Source organism: Xyrauchen texanus, chromosome 18 (genome assembly GCF_025860055.1).
Source record: "Xyrauchen texanus isolate HMW12.3.18 chromosome 18, RBS_HiC_50CHRs, whole genome shotgun sequence".
NCBI classification, from domain to species: Eukaryota; Metazoa; Chordata; class Actinopteri; order Cypriniformes; family Catostomidae; genus Xyrauchen; species Xyrauchen texanus.
In genome coordinates this window covers 13,639,763-13,664,106 of record NC_068293.1, presented here as the reverse complement: position 1 = coordinate 13,664,106, position 24,344 = coordinate 13,639,763, and the positions used below count along the sequence as shown (strand labels likewise).

At 36.1% G+C, this 24,344-nt stretch overlaps 1 protein-coding gene across 5 annotated transcripts in view; it reads right to left on the bottom strand.

The window, feature by feature from the left end:
- The window catches only part of inpp4aa (inositol polyphosphate-4-phosphatase type I Aa), a 52,260-nt gene that overhangs the window by 2,367 nt on the left and 25,549 nt on the right, over window positions 1-24,344 (bottom strand). The window contains exons 4-23 of one of the 5 annotated variants that reach the window (XM_052148587.1): window positions 23,497-23,615; window positions 22,457-22,573; window positions 22,276-22,355; window positions 21,146-21,254; window positions 20,213-20,303; window positions 19,268-19,415; window positions 16,857-16,987; window positions 13,750-13,854; window positions 13,536-13,644; window positions 13,292-13,309; window positions 12,609-12,795; window positions 10,669-10,887; window positions 7,708-8,026; window positions 4,642-4,674; window positions 4,372-4,544; window positions 3,870-3,993; window positions 2,415-2,682; window positions 2,162-2,259; window positions 1,862-1,974; window positions 429-583 (exon numbers count right to left, since the gene is read on the bottom strand). In XM_052148587.1, the coding sequence (XP_052004547.1) occupies window positions 429-583; window positions 1,862-1,974; window positions 2,162-2,259; window positions 2,415-2,682; window positions 3,870-3,993; window positions 4,372-4,544; window positions 4,642-4,674; window positions 7,708-8,026; window positions 10,669-10,887; window positions 12,609-12,795; window positions 13,292-13,309; window positions 13,536-13,644; window positions 13,750-13,854; window positions 16,857-16,987; window positions 19,268-19,415; window positions 20,213-20,303; window positions 21,146-21,254; window positions 22,276-22,355; window positions 22,457-22,573; window positions 23,497-23,615 (2,716 nt within the window). The remainder of the gene's footprint in view (window positions 1-428; window positions 584-1,861; window positions 1,975-2,161; window positions 2,260-2,414; window positions 2,683-3,869; window positions 3,994-4,371; window positions 4,545-4,641; window positions 4,675-7,707; window positions 8,027-10,668; window positions 10,888-12,608; window positions 12,796-13,291; window positions 13,310-13,535; window positions 13,645-13,749; window positions 13,855-16,856; window positions 16,988-19,267; window positions 19,416-20,212; window positions 20,304-21,145; window positions 21,255-22,275; window positions 22,356-22,456; window positions 22,574-23,496; window positions 23,616-24,344) is intronic. The other 4 variants (XM_052148589.1, XM_052148590.1, XM_052148588.1 and 1 more) reach the window with 4 other exon arrangements.

The window sequence follows — 24,344 nt, the reverse complement described above, 5'->3', positions numbered from 1 at the left end:
GAAACAGATCAATATTTAAGTCCTTTTTTTTTTACTATCAATCTCCACTTTCACCTCCAAATTCTTATTTTATTTTTAGTGATTTGCGTTCTTTGTGTATATTGCCACTTACTGGACAGGGAAGATAATTTGTAGTAATTATAATTATAATATTGATACCCACACGTATCATATCACTTCTGAAGATATGGATTAAAGCACTGGAGTCTTATGGATGACTTTGTTTCCTTTGTGATTTTTGGAGTTATAAAGGTCTGATCACCATTCACTTGCATTGTAAGGACCTACAGAGCTGAAATATTCTTCTAAAAATCTTTGCTTGTGTTCTGCAGAATAAAGAAAATCATACACATCTTGGATGTCATGAGGGCGATTAAAACGTGAGAATTGTCATTTTTGGGGAACTATTCCTTTACTTGTTGTCTCACCTGCGCATACAGTCCAGGGCCTGGGTGAAGACCTGCGGGGCCATGCAGTGCTCATGCTGGAGGATTTGACATTGCTCCAGGGTCACTGACATGGCCGTACGATCCTTTGCACTCTTACAGCTGGTCACACGCACACCATTCAGACGCCGACACACCTGACACAACAGTTATTATTAGAGTAATTTTTTTAGTAGGTGAATGCATTATCAAATAAGACAAAATGTATAATAAACAAACACATAAGGCATAAGAGAATTACATTTAGTGGTGAACTTTCCCTTTAATACAGACTATTGCTCTCATTTCACGAGTGTCACCATATTCCCCATATTTTAATATAGCACACAGAAGAAAAACTTGGTTTAATTACACTGCGTGCCCAATTATTAGGCAAATTGTATTCCTCAGGATTAATGTTATTATTGAAAAACACAATGCTCTCAGTCAATCCAAAATGTTAATGAACCTCAAACCTGAATGTTTAACAAAGAAAAAGTGAGTTTTGTCTTTCTCAGGGGAATATATAAGTGTGCACAATTATTAGGCAACTATTAGGGTGCACAATTATTAGGCAACTAAATTACAAAAACAATTTCTCCCAACTCAATTGTTTATTCTCAATTTTTAGAGTAGGTGCAACAAGTAACACAAAATTACAATTGAATAACATTTTTAGCCTTTCAAAAATATTCAGTGACCAATATAGCCACCCTTCTTTTCAATAACTGCCATGAGCCTTCCATCCATGGAGTCCAACAATTTCTTGATCTGTTCACGATCAGCTTTCACTGAAGCAGCTACCATAGCCTCCCAAATGCAGTTCAAAGAGGTGTAATGTCTTCCCACACTGTAACTCTCACGTTTGAGAAATGCCCAAAAGTTCTCAGTAGGATTTAAGACAGGTAAGAATGGGGGGAAAAGTCATTATTTGGGCATCTTTGAGGCTCTTGCTGGTTAGCCAAGCAGTGGAGTACCTGGATGCATGTGATGGAGCATTGTCCTGCATAAAGAGCATGGCCTTCTTGAATGACGAGGAATTCTTCCTGTACCACTGCTTGAAGAAAGTACTTTCCAGAAACTGGCAGTAGGTTTGAGAGTTGAGTTTCAGTCCATCTTCAACCTGTAAAGGTCCATCTACCTCATCCTTACCTGAGGTAATGAAGCTGCCTAATAATTATACACACCTTGATATAAGGTGTTAGTCACTTTCGCCACACCCTTCCTCATTACACAAATACAAACCACCTGAAAACGATTGAATCCAATAAGCATTCAAGTTTATATGGTTTGAAGTTGGAAAATGTGCATGGAAATAATGATAAGAACAGAATACTCACTTGCCTAATAATTGGGCATGCAGTGTATAGTATAATATGTTTTGATGAATAATTTCACACAAAAGTGAACATGATAGTAATGGTAGCTCACTGTACCTCTGCTGCCTGCGACAGGATGTCCACATTCTTGCTCTTCCTGGCATTGACATTTTGATTGAGGAATTTGAGTAGCTCAGGCACACAGTTTTGACTGCGAGAGCGGGGTAGACCTATAGATGGAGTCATTCAATCTGTTAGTACTGCATTTAACCTTGAGAAGTCCTTTTAGCCAAATCAGGCTAGACATTTCAAAATTTATAAAAAAGTTCAATGGTCTTGAAAATGTCTAATTATATACAGACATATCCGGTATATGTAAAATGTAATGTAAAGAAATGTTTAGCATTCAAGACTCACAGTCTTCAGGCAGCACCTCTTTAAACTGGTCATAATAAGAGGTAAGCCGAGCTAGACTCTCCATATTCACTAACTCCTGTAGAGATGTGTCTCCAAACCTTAACAGTAATGCAAAATCCATGAATATAAATAAATATAATTGTATTCAACTGTAAAAACAAAGTCCAATGACTAAATTAATATTTTAAGAAATCACATTGATAAGGCAAAATATTGTGTTCAAATCAGTCTGCACACATTTTTATGAACTTACTTTTCCGCTAGTGTTTGTTGCTCATTGATCCCCACATTGAATAATACTGGTTGAACGCGCAGCAGCATCCCATTTTGGATTTCCCGTGGCAACACATCAAACAACGCTCCCGGTAATGGTACACGCACATTAAACCCATCTCTGTTACCCGTGATGACAGGTAGCATGTCGGGGCTGAAGCTGGAGGTTGCCTGGGTCACTTTAAAGGTGACATTCCGTAGGTCCATGACGCCAATACTCATATCTTCCAACATGGCAAGCTCCTCCCCTTCAAGACAAAAGCAGTGCCATGAGTACCATCATACTCACTCAAATAAATCTACCATCATACAATCTGCAATTTGCAAATTTTGCAAATGGTATTATTAACATAATTTGAGAATTTATTTGTATTTGGCATGTTCCCCTTTTGCTTAAATGACAGTATGCACTTGATCTTGCATAGACATGATGGACTCCTTAGATTTGTGCATAATCTGATGATTCATGTTCTCCCACCATGAATATTTGAGAATGTTCCAAAGAGCATCTTTTGTGCTTGAATGGAAGCAAGGAAATCTGACCTTTTGTACAAAGGAGTAAACAAGGTAAATGTCACAAATTTGCTAATTTGATTTGTAACCTAGAAATAATGCAGAACCTTAAAGGGATAGTTCACCCAGAAATGAAAATTATTTCATCATGTACTCACCCTTATGTCATCCAAGATGTTTATGACTTTCTTTCTTCTGCAGAACACAAGCAAAGATTTTTTGCAGAATATCTCAACTCTGTAGGTCCTTACAATGCAAGTGAATGGTGATCAGACCTTTGTAGCTCCAAAAATCACAAAGGAAACACAAAGTCATCCATAAAACTCCAGTGCTTTAATCCATATCTTCAGAAGCAATATAATAAGTGTCGATGAGATCAAAATTTAAGTCAATTTTTTTACTTTAAATCCACTTTCACATTCAGATGTGAAAGTGAAACTAAAAGGTACCACGTGTGACATTCAGTTGTAATAGTGAAAGTGGAAATTTAGAGTAAAAAAGGATTTAAATACCTATTATATCACTGAAGATATAGAGTTAACCACTGGAGTCATGGATTACTTATATGTTCATTTATGTTTATATTCACTTGATTGTATGGACCTACAGAGCTGAGATATTCTACTAAAAATCTTCATTTGTATTCAGCTGAAGAGAGAGAATGTCATACACATCTGGGATGGCATGAGGGTCAGTACATTTTTAGGTAAACTATCCTTTTAAATATTTATTATTCTTTTTTTTTTTGTTTGTTGTTGTTTTACTAAAAAAAGAAAGAAAAGAACAAAATCTGAAACTTTATTTCTGGTTTTAAATAAGATTTTTATCTTGCCTATGTGGCCTCAGACTTTTAGGACCCTACTGTATATAAACAAGTTGAATATGCAACCTGAATTTAAAATTCACACACACAGATGTTTACCATAGGTGCTAAGTAGACCTTCAAACTGGATCAGTAAGCCGATAGTATGGAGTTGTCTGAGAAAGCCGTTGTCACTGAGACAGTTCCTCAGCTTTATAATAAATCCACAGATCATGGCCGTAAGCTACACAGAAACATGCATATCATTAGGATGGATATGACATTATAATTCTATACACTATTTAAAACAAAGACAATGGTCCAGTCCAAGTTTTTCATTTAGTCATTAATAATATATAAACAAATAAATAAATAAATCAATAAAAATCCATCAATATTTGCCATTACACTGCCAGGCTTGGTGTAAGTCATGCATTATGGGGTTATAACTAAATCTAAATCCAATCTGCAAACATTTTCGAATGAATGCTGAAAGTACTATACCATTTTTGGTAGGTGAAAGCATTATCAAATAAGACAAAATGTATAATAAACAAACAAATAAGGGATAAGAGAATTACATTTAGAGGTGAACTTTCCCTTTAATACATTTTGTACTAACCGTCTGGCAGAAAACTACATCTCTGCGGTACTGTAGTGCCAGATTCATGGCAATAGTGGGAGCACTGTCTTGCATTAGTAGAAACACCATGGACGTCTTGGCTTTGTCACTCATCATGGCTGCACACTCATTGAGAGTGGTCAGGAGTGGATACAGAGCTTCACTCCATTCACCTAGAGCCATAAACACAAACAGGTCTTACAGCATCTGGAATGTACAGACAGGATTTTAAATCAAATAGAAATGGAGAACACAAATATAAATGCTTACCAGGAGAGGACCCTTCAACATTGGGACTACCATCTAAAGAAGGGTGGAGAGATTGTAAAAATGGTGAAAAACAGTACTAATACTAATTAATGTAATATTATGTAATACTACAAGAAAATGCCAGCACTATAGTTATATAGTTTTGGATTGTTAGTATAAATACTACCAGTCAAAAGTATGGTCACACCAAATTTGGTTTATCAAATAAGGTTGTCAAAAATGAGGAATCTTTAAAAAAAATCTAGAATTGAAAAATCAGTAATATGTACAAAGTTTGTATACATGTAATGGTTTCATACATTTTAGCATTTTTCATTTATATTTAATTTATAACATTTCTACAGTTTTGATGACAAGTAAAATTTATTAAAATACTGTCCTTGCACCTTGAATACACTTGAATGTATTACACTTTAATATTTATATAGCGATCAGGCACAACATTAAAACCACCTGCCTAATATTGTGTAGGTCCCCCTCGTATCATCAAAACAGTGCCAACCTGCATTCTAGCATTCTGAGATGTTCTTCTTCTCACCACAATTGTACAGAGCAGTTATCTGAGTTACTGTAGACTTTGTCAGTTTGAGCCAGCTGGCCATTCTCTGTTGACCTCTCTCATCAAGGCATTTCCATCCACAGAACTGCCGCTCACTGGATGTTTTTTTTTGGCACCATTCGGAGTAAATTCTAGGGACTGCTGTGTGTGAAAATCCCAGAAAATCAGCAGTTACAGAAATACTCAAACCAACAATCATGCCATGGTCCAAATCACTGAGATCACATTTTTCTCCCCATTCTAATGTTGATGTGAACATTAACTGAAGCTCCTGACCTGTATTTGCATGATTTTATGCACTGCTGCCACACGATTGGCTGATTAGATAATTGCATGGATGATTGTTGGTGCCAGACGGGCTGGTTTGAGTATTTCTGTAACTGTTGATCTCCTGGGATTTTCACACACACATTTTCACAAGTCTCTAGAATTTACTCAGAATGGTGCCAAAACTCAGATAACCGCTCTGTCCAATTGTGGTGAGAAGAATATCATCTCAGATTGCTATTCTACACAAAATTAGGAAGTTGATTTTAATGTTGTAGCTGATTGGTGTATGTATTTCACAAGTGAATTTGTCAATCAGTTGGAGATTTATTATGAGGGCTTGTTTAATTTATACCTACATCATACATGCTTGTATAGCGTCATAAACATAAAATGTTTAGGTCACTGTGTCAAGTTAAATATAGTTTAATACTCAATCTTTAAACACATCTTGAGATCTCTTGGAGCGCAAATGCAATCTATCAAGTGTTTTGAACGCAAGAATGTACGTTTGTATTGTTCAGCCTACTGAAGTGTTTTCTTCACTGTATAAACTGCGCGTTGCTCATACAGCTGAAGTTTCACTTACTGCCCTCTGGAGTAAACAGTTGGTACTACAAGCTTGCATTTCTCAGGACTCTTCCTTATTATGGTCCGTGGGCACGCGATTAATGGCGTAAATTTTTTTAACACGTTATATTTTGTCAAATTAATCGCACTGAATTAACATGTTAAATCGACAGCCCTAAAATATATATATATATATATATATATATATATATATATATATATATATATAATTTTTAATATTTAAAAGATAACTATGAATAATTATACATTTATATAAATATGTATAATCATTATATATTGAATTATTGTTATATGAGGGGCTTTCTAGGCAAATATTTGTATATGCGATTAATCAGGATTAATTAATCGGGACACAATTAATTCGATAAAAAAAAAATGTAATCGATTGACAGCCCTAATATATATATAATAATTTTATTTCTCACAAATATTACATTTTTTGAAGTTTTCTTAGACTTGAACAAAATGTTCCTTTTCATAAAAATTTCAAAATATCGCTCTAAAGGGGTCCTCTCTGTTTTATGGTTTTCTTGTCACATGACAACAGAATGGCTACCTGAATTTATACTTTTAGTAATATTTTAAAACAAAATTGTTTTATTATGCCAATATTGCTTTATTTAGAATTTCTTAAATGGTACTTTAAAATCTATAAAGACTTTCTATAAAAGTCTTAGTATAAAGAATTTGATAACTATCTCTGAACAGTTACACCACTTAGACACTTTTTTACTTTAAAATATCAGAAAGACATTGAACTCAGAAATAAAAACATGTTCATGATAGCAGAGGTGTTTTCAAGTTATTGCTTAATGTGAATTGCATTTTTTATGTATTTTTGAATAACTTAATAGATCTGAAGAATTTCACATTTATGTTTCACGGGATCTTAAAAAAAGCCTGATCTAAAGGCTACACATAAATGTCTTTACAAAACTAACATTTTAATGAATTCTCTTTTTTAATGGATAAGTTTGTCTGGTTAGTAGGAAAGCAGCCAACAAAGTGCCTAGCATATAAAGCATGGAAACTCCTTCAATAATGTTTCAAAAGCATCCCAGATGGATACCTCAGGAAGCTGGATGAGAAAATGCCCTAAATATGCACAGTTGTACTGACATACAAAGGCACATTATCAACATCAACACTGTAATATGAGAGAAATTGCTGAAGTTTTTTTTATATATTCAGCCAAATGTAAATGATAAAATAGTCACCCTTCATTTTCTGAGTGTTCCTGAGTAAAACACGTCTTTCACTGCACAAATCATATTCTAAGAGTTGAGATTTCAATCATAACTCAAAACATGAAGCTATAGTACTGCATTTTGTCCTTGCATGGCAGTGTAATGTAGGCAAAAGGTGGCTATATGAAAGCTAAAATATTTTATCATTTTGATTCGTTGAACATGTTATTTTACAGTGTTGATTACTTAACTATTATTCTAAACAACTGAAAACATTAATAATAAAAAAACTAAGTTGTATTATTTACAAACGTTTTGACTGGTAAAGTACAGTTTATCAAAATATAGGCAACTGCAACCAGTAATTATCACATGTGTCACTAAAAGAGGATGTAAAAACTGAAAGTTTGTGGTATTTGAACAGATTCAAAGACAAGACTGTTAACATGGGGGGAAACCTACAGGATTGTCTGTTAAAACTGGAGGAGCATGCAGAGGTCAGTAAGGGTGAAGAGGATGATGGTAATAATGATGAAGAGGACTGAGCTGAGAGAGGGTGCGATGAAAACAGGGGGGTGGAGGAGGAAGAGGAAGAGAGCCCGTCACCAGGGTTGATCCAGAACGCATTGCCCTGGCTACCTCTCTTGCTGGTATCGGACTGTTTGTCAGACAGGAAGATGTCTTCACTGCTGTCACTCTGTGCTCGCTCTCTCATCAGCAGTCTGTCCACACAGCGGATCACACACTCCAGACTCTTATCCACGTTGAGCCAAATCTTCTCCTAGATCACAAAGAGACATTGGTTTAATTTACAGGACTAACAGACAGCTCACTTTAAATAATGCTGTGCTAAAAAAGAATTTTGAGTTAGAGTTACAGTAAGTGATATCACATCATCACGTGTTAATTTTGAGTTTTTGTCATAATCAGCTGCAATGCAACAAGTTGCTTGATTTCCATTTTTGTTGCATCACAACAAATGTAGCCCCACCCACAAAGAAATATAATTGTCCCAAAATCTGGTACCTTGTAGCTGTATATTAAAGGTGTCATATCATGAAAAATACAATTTTCCCTGATCGTTTGAGATATAATGGTTTAATGTTAAATTAAACCAAATTGTAACTTTCACAACTCAAAACTTCCTCCCCAGTCCAAAAATAACATCTACTGAAACAAAAACTGAAATGGAGTTCTGTTCTCTGAAACCTGAAATATGACTTTTTCATGGAAAAGTATGCAAAAAATTTTCCAACTTCCTTAATGATAGTGTCCTGACATATCTCTCCGCTCTGTGACAGCTGTAGACTTTATAAACAGCAAAAAAAATATGTCTGTGGACATTGACGCTTTTCACCTGTCAATCATTTTGCTCGTTCTCATTGTGTTGTATTTGAAGTGGATCATTGAGGCTATGATTCATAATGTTTGTCAGTTGAGGGCGCTATTGTGCCACTGTTGAATTTGACAGCCACAGGAACAAACAATGCTGCTCTTTTGCTCCGTTTTGGTCTCAAAATTATCTTTGGAGGTGGGGTTTTGGGATGAGGAGGTGTGGCTAATTCAATGGCTCAGTCACTACAAAGCTTTAGAGTGCTAATATCGCTTACAACAGCTTTAAAAAATGACTGCCCACACTAATACATCAACAACGCTTATTCAGGTGTTCAGAAACATGGCTTGCCCGGTCTGTAATTGTAATAAGAATAGGATAGATACTATTATTCCTAAAAACCAGAAGAATGGAGTTCTGAAACCCTCCTCCACCCCAGCTTCACAGGTCTAGATCTGCAGTATGGGGATTTAATTTATGTCTAATTGTGCAGCAGCATGTCTTGCATTTTTCTAATTGTGCAGCAGAATGCCACATGCTTAACTCAACATGTCTGTGTATGTTCGAGCAAAAGCAAGTCTCTGTACTTATTTGCTTTGTAATAGCAGCAGTAGCATAGCAGATCTAGTCCGCCAAGCACAATATCCTACCAATATGTCATACTCACAATAACATGCTAAATGTTTCCGAGAGATGGCTCTTATCATTATACTACAGTAATGATAAGAGTAAGTTTGGGAAAATCTACCAGATCTCCTGCTGTTCAAGCTGTGTGTAGCACTTGCAACTAGAGGTCTTCTCAGGTCCTAAGATCTGTACCCAACATGAATTGACCCGAATCACTTATTAACCCGAGCCCGACGTGCATAATTTAACTTCCAAAAAATAAAATCCTTACCTATGACAGACCCGATTAAATTAGACAAGAGTCTGACCTGACGCCAATTTTATTCAAACAACTGGACAAGACAACGTCTGCACAGCCTGCACGCACCAGTCTCCATGAGGTTTTGGTAATTTACACAAAGAATCGAGGATTAGCAGAGATCAAAGAAGAAGGGGGATAATAACTTTGTGATGTTGTATTAAAATGACTGACTGTTAAACCCTACTGTAGTGCAATCACTTTGATTTTACAATTGCATATTTTATTGATATGTATTATTATTATTAATAAATTAATATATTATGCGCCACACATTATTAATAGGAGATCTCAGACAGTAGCTTGGTTTCCATCCAACTATTTTGAAATTGCGCATAAGAAATCTAAATGAAAAAGCTTGATATGAGAATAAACTTTCTAAATTCGCTTAAATTCAATGCACTAGGAGGAGGTGGATTATCTAGAGTTTTGCATTAGTTAAAATATGCATTTAAGTTATGGAAACAGTTTGTTTGCAAAACAATTACATGTTTTGACTATTAGTGCAAATGTTATGAGTGTGCTATTGCTTGATATGACTGGCTCAATGAAAGGTTGACACAACTGTTTGAACATTGTGCTTTACTTTTAGAAGTGTTTAAAACCACAGCTGGTCGATATAGTGGGTCCTCACAATCCACCAGAACAGTTTTGAGAGCGGGCGTCACCAGGTATGCGGAAATTGGCAGTGTGCGGGCATCGCAGGCATATTTTAAAAGAATTCGGGTTTTAGGGCAAATTTCAGCATGGATTACTTTGACAGAATGTAATTCAGACTTTGCAAAGAGGCATTTATAAAAGACAGGGCACTTAAAAAACTATATTTGAGAAGACAGCAAACCTGCAGCTCACGGGTAAGTAAAAATAAAGTGCTCACAAACTTTCTCACTTCACATTTGAAGAGGACAATGTGAACAGCAGCACTTAGGATCAGAGAAAGGATGGAAAATGATAATAACAAACTAATTATCAGCGTTTTTGGCACAAAAAGGAGGGTACAAATGTGTGATGTTAGCCCTTTAAACATTCAATATGTTTTTATTGTTTATAATTTTGACAATTTGTTGTTTACTCTTTTTTGACAGTAAAATTACTTCCAACTAAGATTTTTTGCATCACCCCAGGTTAGGAGTGATACATAATGACTATCTCTGAATGACCTTACCCACTCCTCCTCATGCCAGTTTACATTCATGGAAGCTCTTTTCCCCTTCCCACACCATTTGGCCTTTGGAGAGCCCTGGTCATTTCTCAGGACCACCCGCTCAGTGTCAGGGGCAGAGGGAGAGCCTCTGGAGGCGATGAACTCTGGCCTTGCCGCACTTAGTCCTTGGATAGCTGTAGTTAGCAGCTTACTGTCACACACTGTCGCCAGCTGCCGGGTCTAAGAGAGAGAGAGACAACAGCACAAAGATTGCACTTACTCACTAATTGGATCTCAACAGCTTTTTTTTTGGCAGATCTGTTTTAAAGTGGAAGAATAGGCTTTAATAACTTTCAATGACATGGAAAAAAAACTATTTTCCAATACAGGTTTAACAAATAATGAATGTGCATTCAAATAGTTACAAAGTATATGAAGCCTTGATTAACATATTTTCAAAAATATTAATATTTGAATGAACAAAAACTATATTTTATAATGTTTGTTAAAGGTATAGTTCACCAAAAAATGAAAATTCTCTCATCATTTACTCACTCTCACGCCATCCCAGATGTGTAAGACTTTCTCACTACAGCAGAACACATTTGAAGAAAACTAGAAAAATATCTCTGCTCAGTAGGTCCTTAAAATGCAAGTGGATGGTGATCAGGCTTTTGAAGCTCCAAAAATCACAGACAGTCAGCATAAACATCATCCATACTACACCAGTGGTTAAATGAATGTCTTCTAAAGCTTTTGGTGCGAAGAAATATCAATATTTAAGTACATTTTAACTACAAACCATCGCTTCTGATAAGCTTCATGACAGTCTTTCGTGTGACGTTTTCGCATTGGCATGTTATGGACGTAATCTCACGTTTTCTCTCAGTTGAGACATCCAGGATAAGCACACAAACGCACCATTGTATGTAAAAAAAACAGATACAAATACAGATCTAAACCAAACCCAAAACCAACCAAGCTACTGTACAGTGTTCCTCCTCCTCAGTTTTAAACAGTGCTGCTCTTCCGGTTGTCAAAATGCTTAGTTAAAAAATAAATAAATATTTATCTTTTTTAGAACAAAAGTGATCGTATCAGTTTAGAAGACATTCATTTAACCACTGGTGTAGTATGGATGATGTTTATGCTGACTGTCTGTGATTTGTGGAGCTTCAAAGTCTGATCACCATCCACTTGCATTTTAAGGAACTACTGAGCGGATATATTTTTCTAGTTTTCTTCAAATGTGTTCAGCTGTAGTGAGAAAGTCTTACACATCTGGGATATCATGAGGGTGAGAAAATAATGAGAGAATTTTCATTTTTGGGTGACTCACTTTTATCAAACTCGTACCTCTCGTGAAAAATATCTGAGAAAAAAAAAAGGCTAAAAACATTAATTATTTGACTGTATAACCATATGATTTCTATTGATTATTTTATTCTACTGACAGTCATTGTTTTTAACAGTAAGAAAAAAAATCAGCATATAATTTCATTTATTAAGAAAAAGAAAATATTCTTAGGAATAAAGAAATAAGGTTTGTATTTCACCATTTTCTTTAAAGCTGCATTGAAACTTTTTATTTGTTGTAAAAAGCACTATAGAATTACATTTGAATTTAATTGAAAATGTTTCTTCAGGTTTCAAACATCTTACATTGCTATAACAAAAAAAGACAATTTTGAGTCAATTTAATAAAAAGTCAATATTTTCCAATTAAAATTGTAATAATTAATTTTGCTTTAGTACAAGAGCAATTTTATTTTTTTTTGCAAACAACATGTCTTCATAACATCATGTTTACTATATTTGTCACGCAGGGGTTCACTAACAAGTGGATCATACTTGAAAACCTCTGCATTAGATGTTTAATGAATGGACTGTAGGTGACCCCTAGTTGTGTAGTCTGAGGCTGAGACTATGTTTAAATAATAAATGTCAGTAAGTAGTCACACCTTGTCTGTCAGAATAGCGAGGGTTCTCTCCAGTGCATTGGTTGAGCGTTCTTTGGCGACACGGGACAGGCGCTCTGTGTAGTAGCAGACCTGAGTCTTGAGAGTGTTAATATGGGAAATTATTTCTTTAGCTTTCAACACATCCTGTGGCTGGTACCGCATTGAGAGTGGATTTGATTCTCCAGCACTATAAGATAATAATAATAAAAAAAACACTTTCTCAAATTACCCACTTCTTCAGCTCTCAACTGCACAAGCTGTGACCAAGTGGATTATATTGCGAATGAGATGGTGTGATATTACAAGCACACACAACACAGAACATTTACAAAAATAAGTGGGAAAACAGCATTGTGCTAAACACACAATCTTTACAAAAGCCTCCTGAACACCTGACATCAAGATATGTTTCGAGTGGTCCAATCACAAGTGGTCAGTGCTAAAATACCAGGTGCAAATAGAGATCAGTCTCACCTGACCACTTGTGATTGGATCTCCCGAGATGGATTATAGTAGTAGGTATAAAAAATTTGAAAACACAAGTGTAGGTCCAAAAAAGAAGAATCCATCACATTTAATGGAAGTGAAGTAAATGACTTAACACTGACCAATAATAAATATAACGACACATCACCACATGATAAGAAAATGATTAGAAAATGGTCAACAACCCTGAAACTCACCTTTCACCCTCATTTGCACTGATCAGAAAGCAAACAACATAAAAGTAACTGATTACAATATGATAAAAATAACAAAGTTCCACCATTACACACAAAAAAAAAATTACGAAAGGCGACAAACCAAGAAGAGCAGCAAAAAAAAAAAAGGAAAAAATACTTAATTCACATTGTTCACCATGAATTTTTATGTTTAAATAGTCTGTGCTTAGGAGTCATCACTTGAGCTAATGCCAGCTGGACTTACTGCTTTTTGGCTTCCTCAAATTTCTGAATGAGTTTCCTCAGTCCACTGGCCTTAAAGCCCTGATGATGTGCTGCAGGGGCCCCTGTGGTCACTACATCATATGTGCGATCTGTACTGAGTAATATACAGTATAGTAAGAAGATCAGTCCATTCTGAAATACTTCTCAAGAATGTCCATTGTGAGATAAATTGACAAAATGCCATATTTTCTCACCGTAGCCAGACTCGCCCTGCACTCTCATCCTCTGAATGTGAAGGTTTGTAGGTAAGAACTCCAATCTTTTCTCTCCTTTCAGAGTGCTAGATTTAAAGGAAGGACCTGGTGGACAGTAGGTGGAAAATCGTGATTACTGGATATATATATATATATATATATATATATATATATATATATATATATATATATATACATACACACATACACACACACACACGGCCAAAAGTTTGGAATACTGTGCAGATTTTGCTGTTTCGGAAGGAAATTTGTACTTTAATTCAACAAAGTGGCATTCAACTGATCACAAAATATAGTCAGGACATTAATGATGTAAAAAAAACAGCACCATCAATATTTGGAAAAAGTTATTTTTGATCAAATCTAGGCAGAGCAACCATCACTCCAACACTTTGTCCTTGAGTAATCATGTTAAATTGCTAATTTGGTACTAGAAAATCACTTGCCATTATATCAAACACAGTTGAAAACCATTTGGTTTATTAGACTAAGCTTAACATTGTCTTTGTGTTTGTTTTTTAGTTGCCACAGTATAGAATAGACTGGCATGTCTTAAGGTCAATATTAGGTAAAAAATGGCAAAAAAGAAACAGCTTTCTCTAGAAACTCATCAGTCAATCATTGGTTTGAGGAAGGAAGGCTAAACAATGCTTGAAATTGCAAAAAAAACTGAAGATTTCATACAAAGGTCTACTTTCAAAACTAAAGTCTTCAAAAACAAAGGACAACTGGCTCTAACAAGGACAGAATGAGATGTGGAAGGCCAGATGTACATCTAAACAATAGGATAAGTACATCAGAGTCTCTAGTTTGAGAAATAGATGCCTCACATGTCCTCAGCTGACAGTGCCATTGAATTCTACCAGCTCACCAGTTTCATGTACAAAAAGATGTCTCAGGGGTGCATTGCAAAGAAAAAGCCACTTTTGAAACAGAAAAACAAAAAGAAAAGTTTAGAGTGAGCAAAGAAACACAGACATTAGACAAAAGATAATTGGAAAAGAGTGTTATGGATCTTAAATCATTGAGCCACATCTATGGCAAGTGCAACAGGAAGCGTGGGGTGAAATGTCACCTGAGAATCTGAACAAACTGACAGCTAGTATGCCAAGAATCTGCAAAGCCATTGCTGCACTTGGAGGATTATTTGATGAGAACTCTTTGAAGTAGTTTAAGTTGTAATAGTACTTTTTCACGTTATTGATGTCCTGACTATACATTGTTATCACTTGAATGCCACTTTGGTGAATAAAAGTACCAATTTCTTACCATAAGAGAAAAATCTGTACATTATTCCAAACTTTTGGCCAACAGTGCGAACGTATGTGTGTATATTATATATATATATATACACACAGTGCCTTGCGAAAGTATTCCCTTGAACTTTTCGACCTTTTGCCACATTTCAGGCTTCAAACATAAAGATATAAAACTGTAATTTTTTGTGAAGAATCAACAACAAGTGGGACACAATCATGAAGTGGAACGAAATTTATTGGATATTTCAAACTTTTTTAACAAATAAAAAACTGAAAAATTGGGCGTGCAAAATTATTCAGCCCCTTTACTTTCAGTGCAGCAAACTCTCTCCAGAAGTTCAGTGAGGATCTCTGAATGATCCAATGTTGACCTAAATGACTAATGATGATAAATAGAATCCACCCGTGTGTAATCAAGTCTCCGTATAAATGCACCTGCTCTGTGATAGTCTCAGAGGTCCGTTTAAAGCACAGAGAGCATCATGAAGAACAAGGAACACACCAGGCAGGTCCGAGATACTGTTGTGGAGAAGTTTAAAGCCGGATTTGGATACAGAAAGATTTCCCAAGCTTTAAACATCCCAAGGAGCACTGTGCAAGCGATAATATTGAAATGGAAGACCACTGCAAATCTACCAAGACCCGGCCGTCCCTCTAAACTTTCAGCTCATACAAGGAGAAGACTGATCAGAGATGCAGCCAAGAGGCCCATGATCACTCTGGATGAACTGCAGAGATCTACAGCTGAGGTGGGAGACTCTGTCCAAAGGACAACAATCAGTCGTATACTGCACAAATCTGGCCTTTATGGAAGAGTGGCAAGAAGAAAGCCATTTCTTAAAGATATCCATAAAAAGTGTTGTTTAAAGTTTGCCACAAGCCACCCGGGAGACACACCAAACATGTGGAAGAAGGTGCTCTGGTCAGATGAAACCAAAATCGAACTTTTTGGCAACAATGCAAAACGTTATGTTTGGCGTAAAAGCAACACAGCTCATCACCCTGAACACACCATCCCCACTGGTGGCAGCATCATGGTTTGGGCCTGCTTTTCTTCAGCAAGGACAGGGAAGATGGTTAAAATTGATGGGAAGATGGATGGAGCCAAATACAGGACCACTCTGGAAGAAAACCTGATGGAGTCTGCAAAAGACCTGAGACTGGGACGGAGATTTGTCTTCCAACAAGACAATGATCCAAAACATAAAGCAAAATCTACAATGGAATGGTTCACAAATAAACATATCCAGGTGTTAGAATGGCCAAGTCAAAGTCCAGACCTGAATCCAATCGAGAATCTGTGGAAAGAACTGAAAACTGCTGTTCACAAACGCTCTCCATCCAACCTCACTGAGCTCGAGCTGTTTTGCAAGGAGGAATGGGCAAAAATTTCAGTCTCTCCATGTGCAAAACTGATAGAGACATACCCCAAGCGACTTACAGCTGTAATCGCAGCAAAAGGTGGCGCTACAAAGTATTAACTTAAGGGGGCTGAATAACTTTGAACGCCCAATTTTTCAGTTTTTTATTTGTTAAAAAAGTTTGAAATATCCAATAAATTTCGTTCCACTTCATGATTGTGTCCCACTTGTTGTTGATTCTTCACAAAAAATTACAGCTTTATATCTTTATGTTTGAAGCCTTAAATGTGGCAAAAGGTCGAAAAGTTCAAGGGGGCCGAATACTTTCGCAAGGCAATGTGTGTGTGTGTGTGTATATATATATATATATATATATATATATATATATATATATATATATATATATATATATATATATATATATAAAAGGAAATGTATATGATTAAGAAGGTGACACAACACTGACCCTTATACTCGTGTAAATTACTGAGAGTTTCTTGATAGGTGAGGATGATAGTCTGGTACTGAGTGATGATCTGTCTCCGTAGATTCTCCCAGCAAGGGGACAGCTCACCCAGCTCTTCCAGCTCACACACCCTACATGTAGATTACATTCAAATTACATTGAATGTACATGTTGTTACATTCAAATCACTGGATCACACGTAACCACATTTTGAAGTAATTTTTTTAATTCAGTGGAGAGCAGAGAGAGGATAAGAAATTATTGACAGCCATATTCAAACTCACATCGCACTTTTGAGCACCATGAGGCATACCCCAAGACTCAGATCTTGGTCCTCTCCTATTTTCAATTTACATACTTTCCCTTTGCCAAACTATTCAACAACATGCCCATTCTCAACCCCTCTCTTATCTCTAAAGATGACGAAAGCATCATCCATGCTGTCATAATATCATATCTACATTGTTCGAACTCTAAATTGGTCTGCTTTCTCAACTTTAGCTATATGCATCCCATGGATTTACAAACACGAAAAGTCATCCCACATTACTCCCATTCTTCACCAACTTGACTGGCTTCTGCACAGAGTATAATATCTTACAGTTTTCAGTAGGGATGTGTGGAACGACTAATTTAATTGACATTTAGACGAAAATAGTGGCTTTGAATAGTCTAAAAATAAGCCAACCTTCAGAAAACAGTATAAACAAATTGGTTATGCGACCGATTTAAAAATAATTAATCTATCCCAAATCCGACGTTAAATTCTGCTGAAAGGGGGCATTTATCTGCAATGTGCTCACCTTGCATCATTGTAAATTAAATACTGAACATGACATGCATTCACTGAATCAACAAGCAAATAGAGGCATATTTATTGAAAACAATTGAGCGAATAGTGCAGGACCAATAGAGCAACCCTAATAGCCTGTTCTAATGGAAATCACACTGAACATATTAAAACAGTCAGGAAATTGTTGAACAAGTAAGCCAAAAAAAAAATTTGCTGAAAAGTTGTGCGTATTTCACAACGTGCAGTCGTGCATTGATCTAATATGACAGCTGTTCGGTAAAGAACATTAACCAATAACAGTAACAATGTAAAAAAAAATAATAATAATATATAGTATATAAAGAAATAGGCCTTTGATGATGCATACAATAAACCTAATATATATTCTAAACATGATGTTAACACAGAACAAAAGATAGTTTAACCCATTAAGCAGTCGGACATCATTGTAAATAGCCTTCTAACTCAACAGAATTTTAAAAATGGCATACCTAGCCCAAAACAGTACTTTTCTAGACTTCATACTCAAAAGCATACATTTTTCGAAGAGCAAAATTAACAGGTCAGCATGGTCTGGTGAAAGACGGGACTTGACTCACCTGAGGCGACTGTCCTGGACAGCGGAAAAATAACTTATAAGCACGCACAGATTTAAAGAAGACTCAAATGTGAAAACATCCATAGGGACTTTCAAACATTTGGTAATCCATTCCTGCACCACCACCGAAGTGATTTCACAGCTACTTTGCCGAGTTTGCTTGTCTAGCGAGAGGACATTTTCCTTCATGCACAGCACGTGAGAGAGGGAAGAAGCACGCGCAGCCTGAGGTGAAATTGATCTTTGTATCTGCTCCAGATATCCTCTTTTTTTAAATAATATTTGTATTGTTAATTATATTTCAAATAAGTAACATTAATATGATAGTGTGGCATGGGGGGCTTGGTCGTGTGTCGGTCTGCGGGAGAGAGAGAGAGCGGTAAGGCTTGTCACCTGGTTTGTAATTACCTCTAACACCCGTGTCTTGGTATAGTGATACGGAGAGAGACATTTAAGGGACGCAAAGTGTCGAGAGGGGGAGCGAGAGTGTCCGGAAAGCACGACCACGCCCCCCATTCCACAGATAGTAATTTAAGTACAGCCTCTTTAAACATTAAAGCCAAACGTAAATGTGTAACAATTTTGAACAGTTTAATGGGGGGAAATATTAATCGACTAGCAGCATCAAAACCACTTAGTCGACTAGTCTCGCACATCCCTAGTTTTCAGAGCTTGTCAAGATCTAAATTTCGATCATTCTCCATGAGCAGTAGGAGCTTCAGTAACTTTGAAATTGTCTTCCACAACATCTACGCAAAATGTAATCTCTCCATATTTAAATAACAATGCGCAAACTTTATATTTTCATTGCTCAAATGTTGTTGATTCTTGATTCACAGTTATGATGTAATCCTCAATTTGAGGGAATTCATATATTATTTGTTCACACTGTTTACATTTTGTACCATTTATCTTGTTTTTTTTTGTTTCCTTTTGGGTTATGTTCTTCCATGCTATATCATTTGTATTATTGATATTAATCAACCAGAGCCATGGCTCTGACATGTGAAGTGAATTTACCTGGCAGCATCTTCTTCCAGCAGCAGTTTGACGAATTGTCTTGGTATGTGTAGGAAAAGCACGCTCTCTGCCATCTGCTCCAGGACACGCAGGTGGTTTCCATCAGTGGTGGGAAATCGGTACATCCGTGAAATAGTGCCTCCAAACACTACAGTAAGTATAAATAAATCAGTTAGTGCATGTAATAATAAGTCAGATGCAAGGAAAACAACAATGTATAATGTCAGATTTTTCCTTATTTTGCTGCACTGGGTTGAAGGGTTTTAACTACTACTTGTCTTGAAATCATTAGCTTGAAATGTAATGATCCTTTTTTATTATTATTATTTTTAATAATCCTAATTTAATTAACACATTGTTACTGAAATATTCATAGATCCTCACTAGGTAAATACTTTACAGTGCTTGCAAGGCAGTGCTCTGTTGATATTCCTATGCTCTATATATATATATATATATATATATAAAATTTTATATACGTTTTTTCGTTTAGTGTTTTCCCCAGAAAATGTTCAGGCTAAAACTGAAAAATCTCCCATTGACTTGCCTTAATAGAGCAAGATGACAATGAGTGAAAGGTGAACTGTTATTTTTGGGTGTACTATTCCTGAAGGGAATACCAGTTCTTGTAAAGAAGCAAAAGAATAGTGTTAAAGGAAATGCAAATGTAGATACAGAACTGATTATCTATACACACAGAATTTGTCACACTCTGTAAATAACAGCTCTTGTGTTTTAATAGATTCAGGAAGAGTTCTCTTTCACAGCTGGCATGACTGTGACATTCATGTAGCCCCACGGCAGGAAGTGAAGGTTATGCTCCATTGACTGAGCTATAAGGGGTAACAAAAAATAAACTGCGGCCTCCAGATGCAATAAAGAAGATGAGAGTAATGCAAACATAAAAACTCATATAAATGTCAGAGTTATGGATTAGACACTCACCTGTCTTTAAAAGGCTGTCTTTACATAGAGAGGCAGATTTAGCTTTTACTCCCATAGATTCAGTTAGACTTTCATCAACAGGTAACACCATCTGTAAGATACATAAAAGTGATTATATGAAATATCTTCCAAAGTAGCTGTAAAAAATAAAAGCATGAAGTGTATCCCAGTGTCGTTACAAGTGTTTCCTAATATTTACCTCTTTGAATTGATTTTTAGGGGCTTATTGTTTTTTTTTATTTCACTTTCAGTATTTTTTCAAATTACACAAAAACAAACCGCAATCCATCCATTTATGACAATTGAAACCATTAACTGAGATAAATTCTCATTTTGAACAGTTATGGATGTTACCTGTACAATCAATTCATCATTAAATAAAAAAATATTGCAGTAAACAATGCACAAGATTTCTCACAACACTCTTCTATTCCTCTATAAAACACTCCTCTAAGCTATACTATTTTGTTTCATAAAAAAAAGCTTCATAGCTACAAATTCAACAAAGCTTAAGCTTGCCTGTCAGACAGTGAAAATATCTGCAGCAACATTACAGTGTCTACAGAGGCACTTAACCCATAACTACAGTAGATAGGCCTTGAATGCACTATTATGAAATGTCAAAAGCTAGATCAAGAATAAAAACATGAGTTACACCCACATTTTAAATATCTGGGGCATTTTTGGGGACATTTTTGCACTTTGCCCTTTGGAGCCATGGCTTATTTCTGAACCCAGTGTATCTCTACATGTGAAAACACAAGAAAACTGACAAGAACTAATTTTAAAAGGGCTTTTATTACAGGAAATGACTTGGATTACAGTTTTACGGAATTAAACAGACTCATCATTTATATTTGGGGAAGTATTAGATAAATTATGATCTACTTATAACTATATGTATAGTTCAAAGAATTGGGTGCAAGCACTTACCCTGCCATTTACTGTGTCTGAACGTGCCAGAGGAGCTCGCTGGTCTCTCCTCTCCTCCATTTGCCATGCGATGATGGTGATGTTGCCCATCCGCTCACTCTCTGCTGATCTGAGCCAGTGGAAGAATCACAAATACTTGTCAGACTACATTTCCCAGAATTCAGAATAAATGATGTTATTTTAAATGTAAATTATACATTTATTAACTGCTAATAAATTAAGTGCGTCTAGTGACAATATGAGTGATATCTAAATCTAATGTATTTTGAATGGCATTGCTCATCAGTTAAAAAACAGCTTTGCTTTTAGCTTTGCATTTACAGTAGGGTAAATACAATAAATATTATTGTACTTATCATTTATTGTAATAGGTAGTGACATCTAGTAAAATTGCTTCTATTTTTCACTATCAAAATACAATTATATGATATTATCCACACAACATTTTGAGTGAGAAGTTTAATCAGTTTCATAATCTCCTTTTTGCTTTAAAAACAACATGTACTTTAGATGGCATGAACACCACAAGTTTGATACATGTTATCACAGCATGATTTGATAATGTTCCAAACAGCATCTTGAAAGCTTCAATCGAAGCAAAGAAATCTGTCCTTTTGTAAGTTAACATGGTCATTATCACAAACTTGCTTTCATTTAATTAGTAACAAAGAAATACTGCAGAACCTTAAATATGTCTTCACTTTAAATGATTATACTTTTGGACACATCATAAATAAAAAAAAAAACTAAAACATGTAGTTTATTTCTGTGATGAGGAGGAGGACGTGGCCATGCTGTGATGGTGCATGGCTGAATCAGCTGATCAGTGGGAGAGCGAGATAAAGGGGAGCCGGAGGGGCAGTTCGAGAGAGAGAGAGAGAGAGAGAGAGAGAGAGAGAGTGACGCACGCAGCCACATTACATGTGTGTCTGTGTTTGTTTATGCTTGTGTTAAGTAAAGTTTGCCATTTACATTTTATGTTTACTGTTCAGACAGATCCTGCATCCTCCTTGCCCAACCTTGAACAGTTACAGTTTCCAAGACTAAATACAACTAAAAAGCCAGGTTTTATAAGTTTGTTTCATGTGTTCTCAGACATCTGGACCCCACTTTGTATTCGTTTCACATACCGTAGTGTGAGGTGCAATCTGTGGTGTTTGTCTTGAAGCAACTCTTTTACTGTAAACATAGCCGATCCAAGCAGATACATCTAATAAAAAACAGAAATAAAACAGAGAGAGACAGGGGTTAATTTGATGTGACTGAAAAAGCAAGGTGCAGGAGGTTAAAAATAACAGGTTTCAGTCTTACAGTCCCCTGTGAGCGATCTTTCACATCGTAGACAGAGAGTTTGATTTGAGTCTGCTGGGTAATCAGACAGTCCTGGAAGAAGGCAATGCTGCTCAAGAAGATTGGATTACTGGTGCCCTGAGAAAAACAGGAAATCATTACATTGCTAAATTTGTTATTAAAATACAGATTTGAAGGTTTTATTGCACCAGTTTCACACAGAGGATGCTGGTGGAGTGTGTGAGATTTGAAATGGAATTGCAAAAACTATCACTCAATACTTTTACATGCACAGTTATTATTGAGCTACAATTATTTTTTGCCTAGTTAACCTACAGTTTTCATCTATCGTCAAAGTATACATGGCAATATGCTAGTCACATTTTTTAAGGAAGTACGTAAAATACGCTAGGTTAAATATATGTGGCTCTTCACCTCTGTCTGTTGGAGCATGGGCAAATCACAGAGGCATATTGCGGTCCGATTAACATCTATAGTGTATATGTGCTGGATGAAGCAGAGGTTAAATCACATTATCTAGGTCTGCTAATCGGACTTTGCACTAAAACATTTACATGATATGTAAAAAAAGACAAATTATTATTATTATAATATTACCCCGACTATTAAAGTGAATGTAAACATAATGACTGTCAATTCTGTCAAACAATGATCAAACAGATCGATGTTTTTAAATCACCACAAATCTACAAAGTTTACACTTTTGAGGACAGCAACCTACCAATGGGTTACTTATAGTTGTCTCTGCATATTAAGCTTAGAAATGATAAAATATTTTAACACTGAAAAAAATTACACACTTCATCTTTAACAGCAAATATCATTAAAGTTATAGTTCACCCAAATATTTTTCATTTATCACTCTCATGCCATCCCAGATATGTATGACTTGCTTCAGCATAACACAAACAATGATATTTTTGGAAACAAAGATTTTTAGAAGAATATCTAAACTCTTCAGATACTTCAAAGTATCCCATGGAATTACCATGGTACAAATCATAAAACTTTGTATCATTGCTGCATAGGTCAGTCCTCACCTCTATAATTTCAGTCTGTGCGTGTTTGGTCCAGAATGCTTGAGGAAGGGTGGTGCAGCTCACAGCTACAAAGCTACTGGGCTTACGGTCCAGTGATGGAGTGACCAGTTCACTGCATGCTGGGGAAAGAAGCAGAATAGTTCAGTGTGTTGATCATAAAAGGATGGCTGTAGCTTAGTTTTGATTGTTCTCCGGGTAGCATTAAAAGTCATTGTCTGAAATGCATTTTGAGAGGAAAAGTGCAAAAAGCCATACAAACAAATGTTTAAGCAGCTAACTGTAATCAACATGGTTTTTTATCATGGAAAAGTAATGTAATTGACAGAGGTCTTCCACTAAAATCAAGAAAAACACAATCCAGCGGCACTAGCACAATGGAAATATTTTATGTAACGGTCCATAGATATGCTGTATTGTGGCGGAGTGAAACTGTGCACTGATCCTTTAAGGATCCACCACCAAATAATTACAGAGAGGAGAGAGAATTTAAAATGACTGTTCATCATAGAGCATGAGTGCTACAAAGAGTGTGCTACAAGAAGATGTGACTTGAGTTGGAACAGCTGTGGGAAAGACAGAGTTGTGTGCCGTGCTGGTATGTGAAAGGAAAACGTGTCTTTATACAAGTGATGTGGGAAAAGGAATGTGATTTGAATGAAGAGAAGAAAGGGACTCAAAAGAGCTGGCCTGGATCACACAGTTGTCGAAAACAATTCTGAGTTCACGTGGAGTGGTGTAAGTCAAAGGGAACTGCAAGCAGTCTGCTGACCGCCGAAGAGCTCCGCAGTCAAAGTGTGACGGAACAAGGGTTGAAAGCTGAAGCAACAGGAGATCGCTTGAACCTACCT